Here is a 6,416-nt window from a genome sequence, read left to right on the forward strand (position 1 = left end):
CTCTATCTTGGTTTGGGACAATTTAAAGTAGAACGCCTGTGGCAGCGCAGTCTCGCAATTTACGAGCGGCCACCCCACGCCGCAATGTTGGGGTTGCTGCCCGGAACCTAAACACGCGAAGCGGGCACGTGGCTGTGGCAGGCAGTGAAGCTGCTGGGGACACAAGTCGCTGTGGAGGCGTGGGGATGAAAGAAGTGCAGGATCACCATCTGAGATTTCCAGGGAATTTATTAAGGTCCACAGGGGAAGGTCCAGGGATGGTGAAGAAGGACGGAGAGGCTGGGGAGGATGCAGGGTGCTGGAAACCCAAGATGGTGAACCCCGAGTCAGGCTTTCTCAGAGGGTTATCAGGAGAGAGAAGAGGGGCATAGTTAACTCAGAAGAGCCAACCAGGGAAAGCCAGAGGGGAGGAGCTAAGGAGGGGAATACAGTACATCAATAAGCTAACAGCATGGGATGGCACAGACACCAGCCAGAGAGAAATCTCTGGAAAAACGTCAATATAAAAAAAAGTCCTATTAGCACACTGCAACAAATGCCCTGGAATGAGTCATCTCCTCTAGAGAGTTTCAACAATCCCTTTCCACTAATAAGAAATGTATATTAACAGATGAAAGTGAATAAAAAAACCCAACAATAGTTTATTAACAAAGGGAATGTCCGCAAGCCAGGGGAAAAAAGGAAATAACTGCTTGATATCAAACTGTGAAACCTCACCACCCAACCGGAACAAACACAGACCCGAAATGATGGAGAACATCTGCTCTCGACACGTGGTACAAGATGGTGTCTGCTCCATCTCTGGAGGACAGGAGCTTTAACAGGGCAGTGTGGGAAATGACAATTAGTGTGATGAGTTCACAGAATTCGACCTTGACACAATCTGTTTGCCCCCATGAGAATTCTACCATCAACCAAAGCAAGAAGCAAAAACAACAAGAGGACAAGCTGCAGCTACAAGAGGGAGCCTGATATTTTGTAATAATGTGTGCTTACTATGGGTAACCAATAAGATTTTAATGTGGTGAGCTAGGAGCCAATGAACATGTAACGTGAAGGCTGAGAAATAGTATAAAAGAGACTTTGCAGTAAATAATATGTTCTTCTTCTTGCTTGGAGTTTGTGGTGTGTGTCTCTGTGTGTCATATCCATCTCAACAGAGACAGGACAGTTCCTGTCACTTGTAGGTGGCATCTCTACCCTGATGGCATTTGTTTCCCTGAAACAGAATGGAGGAAAGTTCCAACCACCACACCTTCAACAATCTGGCATCTGGCCCAGGGTAAAACCACTAAAACACCTGAGAGAAGTATTTCAGTGCCAGAAGTGAGACCTGGGTTGTGTCAGGCAGATTTAAAATTGACTACTTATCTAAAAGCCCAGAATAAAAGAGCATGGCAACTGCCAATAACCAGGTCAGAGTCCCACCCCAACTCATCTTGCAATTTGTGAAAGAAAAGCACCAGCAAACCCTCTGGAGAACCAAAGTGACTGGACTGGTCTGTGGCCTCAGATCCTCAATGTCCATATGACAAAAACTGTCAGGTCTGTTTCAGAACAACACCTGACATGTCTTAAAATCAAGCCTTTGAATTCAAAAGATCACCGCCAGGGCTCACTGGAAGAGGAAACACTCCCAGGGGTTCATGGCAAATGGATTTTCTGAACTAACACGCCAAGAAGGATTCAGGTATCTCCTGGTGTTGCTGTTGGCTCCAGAAGCTTCTCCTGCCACACCAGCAAGGGCAGGGAAGTCACTCCCCAAAGAGATCATCCCCACGCTTTTGGTGGCCTCTGATAGGGGACCCCATTTTGTATCTGAAGTGCGACAGCAACTCAGTGAGCAGTGGGGAGTGGCACTGGGGGGCACTGGGGGGACACAGGACAATGAGAGGGGGATTGGGGTGCTGAGTGTTGAGAAATGACAGGGAGAACAGAAACTTTCAGTTTCTGGGAAGGTGGTGAATTGAGCTCAAAGACTAACTAGCAAAAAAGATAAAAGGATATAAAAGTGTTTACACAGGATAATAAACCTGGCTGGAAGCAGTGGAGAAATCAGAGGAGAAACAGATAAAGATACCTCTGGTGGTTTTTGACAAGTTCTGTACCACAGAAGGAGCAGCATCTAGCCAAAGTAAAAGTTTGGGACAAGGTCATCTGTGATATTGAAACCCTCATGGACTACGACCCCAGACACCCCCTTTAGATGACCCTCCAGGACAATAAAAGGATTTCCAGAATGAGGCTGGGCCATGCAAATTATTTCCCAGAAAAGTGCTGTTTCTATACTAGAGAGGAATCCCATTTTAATGAATATGCATAATTATGATGGATAAATACCCTGTGGTAAATTCTCCGCTGACCTGCAGGACCAGGAGAGATCTGCTGTGCGTCTAGCGCTGCTGAAGAATTCCTCCAGCTCTGTCAGGAAGTTCACACCGACTGATTTTGGTATCAGAGGGCTGGAGGGAAACTTGTGGGGGGGACATGGAACTGTGGGATTGGGTTCCTGGGGGGGACAGTGGGGGTGTCACAGGATTGGGGCTGGGGTTCCTGGGGCAGTCTGGGGGACAGCAAGGGGGGGACATAGGACCACAGAAGTGGGATTGGGGTGCTGGGTGGCCACCAGAGGGGACATGGCACTAGGAGTAGGACTGGGGCCATGGGGGACAGAAGGTAATGGTGTCATTTGGGTTGGGGTCCTGGGGTGACCCTGGAATTTGGTTTGTGGTCCCAGGGAGGTGCTGATGGGGAGACACTGGGAGATTTTGGGATTTGTGTTGGGGTCCTGGGGTGACCCTGGGAGTTGGATTGGGGTCCCGAGGAGATTTCGATCGGGAGACACTGGGAGATTTTGGGATTTGGGTTGGGGTCTTGGGGGACTGGTAGTCACTGGGGGGGTACAGGGACTGGGAGTGGGATTGGGGTCTTAAGGACACTGGAGCGGGGACACATGGGACTGGGAGTGGGAGTGGGACTGGGGGGCTGGTCGGCACTGGGGAGAATCTGTGGGGGTATCAGGGAGTGTCCCCAGGGTTTGAGTTGGGGAACTGCAGAGGGGCTGGGGTGACACTGGAGGGGAGGAACATGGGACAGGGAGTGGGAATGCGGGGCCGGTGGGCACAGGGGGGACACTGAGGGGAACACAGAAGCAAGGCCCATGGGGACATCATGGGGGCAGGATTGGGGTCACAGGGAACACTGCTGGGGGGACAAGGAGTGACTCCCAGAATTTGAGTCGGGGTCTCAGGGGGCCGAGGGGACACCAGTGGTGGGGAATGTGGGAACATGAGAGTGGGATTATCGTTCTGGGGGTCTGGGGGACACAGTGGGGTGCAGGAGTGACCCCAGGATTTGGCATCAGGATCCCAGGATGTCTCCAGAGGTCTTCTGGCCAGAGCTGTCCCCTACTCTTGGATGATCCCACTTCCCCTCCCCAGCCCCTCACTGAGGAGCCCACCCTGTGTCTGTTCAGTGTCCCCTCAGTGTCTCCCTTTTGTCCCACAGTGTCCCACATTTGTCGCCGTGGCCTCTCCTCTCCATGGCCCCCCTGGCTTGCACTCTGGTACTGCTGGCAATGACCACAGCCACCATGGCCACTGAGGACATCGAGGAGGTGGACCTGAACATGGCCCGGGACGCCTTCGATGACCAATACCAGGGCTGCCGCGACAACATGACTAAAGCTTTTTCAACCCTCCAGAGGTCTGACTTCCGGAAGAACCGTCTCTTCTCCAAGGCCTGGCAGAACGCCACGGCCGAGTGGAGCATGAGGGGGTCCCCCATGTCTGTGTTATCCTCTGACCAGGCCATCGCCCTCATGGCCTACACGGGGCCGACGTTATTGTACAAAAAGTTCAACGAGGCCGTGCGCGAGGCTGGGTCTTCCGGCAAGAAATACCGGAACACATTCCACTTCAAAACGTTGCATTTCCTGCTGACTGACGCCCTGGCAACACTGAGGGCCACTAGGGGGCAGCAGTGTCGCCATGTGTTCCGGGGGGTGAGAAACAAACTGTTCAAGGCAGAGAAGGGCGATACGGTCCGGTTTGGTCAATTCGCATCGACGTCGCTGAGCAAAGAGGTCTCCGAGGGATACGGGACGGACACGATGTTTGAGGTCGACACCTGCCACGGCGTGGACATTCAGGATTTCTCCTTCAACAAAAGACAGCAGGAGGTGCTGATCCCACCTTTTGAGACCTTCGAGGTCACCAATGTCATCAACAAAGGGGGCAAGGTGCAGATTTGGCTCAGCTCCAACGGGAACCACAGCAACTACAACTGCGAGTGGCTGACAGGTGACATCATGGGGACAACCTGGGGGTCTGAGGACATTTAGTGAGGGTTGGGGACAGAGGCAGCCTGGGGGGACACCCATGGTCAGGAGGGGACGAGGACACCCACTGTGGGCAGAGGGAAAAGGACAGCCAACGCTAGGGACACCCACTGAGGTTGAGGGGACAAGGACATTCATGGATGGGGACAAAGGACAGGGACCTCATTATGGCCCCCTTTCAGCCCTGACCCTCTCATGGCTCCTCTGTCACCCCTATGGACCCCCAACGCCCTCAATGTCCCCCCTCATGTCCCTCTTTCTACCCACAGGTGGAACCATTCCCAGGGACACCCCTGTCCTCGGAGGACTCCTCTTGGTCACAGCAGCCCTGGGAGTCGCCACCGGGATCTTCTAAGCCACAGGGTCACCGTGGTCACTGTGGTCACCGTGACCACTATGGCCACTGTGGCCGCCATGGTCACCAAGGCCAGCAGAGCAACAAGGTCAACTTAGGCTACCAAGGCCACCACTGCCACTATTGTCACTATGGCCACTATGGCCACCACGAGGCCACTGGGGCCACCACTGTCACCATGATTGCTGTGGCCACCACAGCCATTCTGACCACCATGTTCACTCTAACCACCAAGACCACCATGGCCATAAGGGTCACCAGGACCCCCTGAGCCACAAGACCACCACAGCCACTGTGACCATGGTGGCTACCAAGGCCATTGAGCTAAGCAATTCTAATAAATAATTCCAATAAAGCAACTGTACTAAATCATTCTTACACAGCAATTCTATTAAATCATTCTAACAAATAAATATTTCCATTGAATAATTCTGTCAAAGCCAGCAAAAAGACAATCCTTAAGCAGAGCTCAATGTCACTGCCCACACCAACACTCCTGGGAAGGTCTCTTTCTCTCAGCCTTGAGGAGAATCCATGGGGAACACCTCCTTCCTGAAGGAGGAAATTCACACCCATTTCATTTCAAGCAGGAATGTGGCAGAAAAATCTCTGTCTGAGAGGGGACTGGACTTTTCCAGGGTCAGGCAATCAACTGCCCATCCTGGCTCTGGTGCTTCACCCTCGGCTGTTAATTTGGGGTTGGTGATTTGGGCTGGCTTTAGCCCAATTCAGCACCAAAATCAGCACAGGACCCCTCTGAATGCAATCCCGATGGCCACAAATGGGGCATTGTCCCTTGGCCACATTCCAGAGGGAGCATCCTGCCACATCCTGCACGTCAGGGGGACCTTAAAGCCTGGAAATTGGGAGGTTCAAGAGGGCAAGGGCAAGGATAGACAGCCCCCAGTGCCAGCCCTGGCTGGAGCAGCTCAGGAGAAGGACCTGGTGGGGCTAGTGGGTGAGCAGTGGGGCTGGCCGTGTGTCCTGTGGCCACGAGGGGTCCTGGGGCCATGGGGAAGAGCAGGGCCAGGAGTTCAGGGAGTGACCCTGCCCCTCTGCCCTGTCCAGTGAGCCATGTCGGGAGTGGTGTGTCCAGCTATGTCCAGTGCCATGTCCAGCCCCAGGCTCCTCAGGACAGGAGGCACATGAAGCTCCTGGATCAGGTGCAGCAGAGGCTGTGAGGATGATGAAGGGATTGGAGCGTCTCTCCTGTGAGGTTTCACTTGGGAAACCTAATCCCCAACACAGAAAGTACCTGGGAGGACTTGAGGATGACCCTTGGGGTTCTGGAACTGAGGCTACAGAGGGTCTGAAGCTGGCCACACCCCGACAGAGAAGGAGATCCTGGCAGCCTATGGAGTCCACGCTGCCTTGGAGGTTATTGGCATGGAAGAACAACTTCTCCTCACACCCCGACTACCATTGCTGGGCTGGATGTTCAAGGGAAAGGTTCCCTCTACTCACCATGCCACCAATGCCACATGGAACAAATGGATTGCACAGCATGCTCAGATTGGAAACCCGAATGGCCCTGGGATCTTGGAAATAATTACAAATTCCCCCAAAGCGGAAAATTTTGGTCTGACCGATGAAGAGGAGCTGGAACAGGTGACTCATGCAGAAAAAGCTCCACCCTACACCTGCCAGCAGTAGAAACACACTACGCTCGTTTCACTGATGGTTCCTGTTGTATTGTGGGGGCAAATCCAAAATGGAAAGCAG

The 6,416-nt window shown here is 52.9% G+C and overlaps 1 protein-coding gene across 2 annotated transcripts in view; it reads left to right on the top strand.

The window, feature by feature from the left end:
* Positions 1-2,345: 2,345 nt before the first annotated feature.
* Positions 2,346-6,416, top strand: part of LOC146442636 (NAD(P)(+)--arginine ADP-ribosyltransferase 2-like) — a 7,533-nt gene continuing 3,462 nt past the window's right edge. The window contains exons 1-3 of one of the 2 annotated variants that reach the window (XM_085053873.1): positions 2,346-2,451; positions 3,508-4,301; positions 4,609-5,071. In XM_085053873.1, the coding sequence (XP_084909999.1) occupies positions 3,542-4,301; positions 4,609-4,694 (846 nt within the window). In that variant the 5' untranslated portion in view covers positions 2,346-2,451; positions 3,508-3,541 and the 3' untranslated portion in view covers positions 4,695-5,071. Of the gene's footprint in view, positions 2,452-3,278; positions 4,302-4,608; positions 5,072-6,416 lie in introns of those variants that run through there. The other variant, XM_085053872.1, reaches the window with a different exon arrangement.

This window comes from Lichenostomus cassidix, chromosome 2 (assembly GCF_008360975.1).
Source record: "Lichenostomus cassidix isolate B80296 chromosome 2, HeHo_3.0, whole genome shotgun sequence".
Lineage (NCBI taxonomy): Eukaryota > Metazoa > Chordata > Aves > Passeriformes > Meliphagidae > Lichenostomus > Lichenostomus cassidix.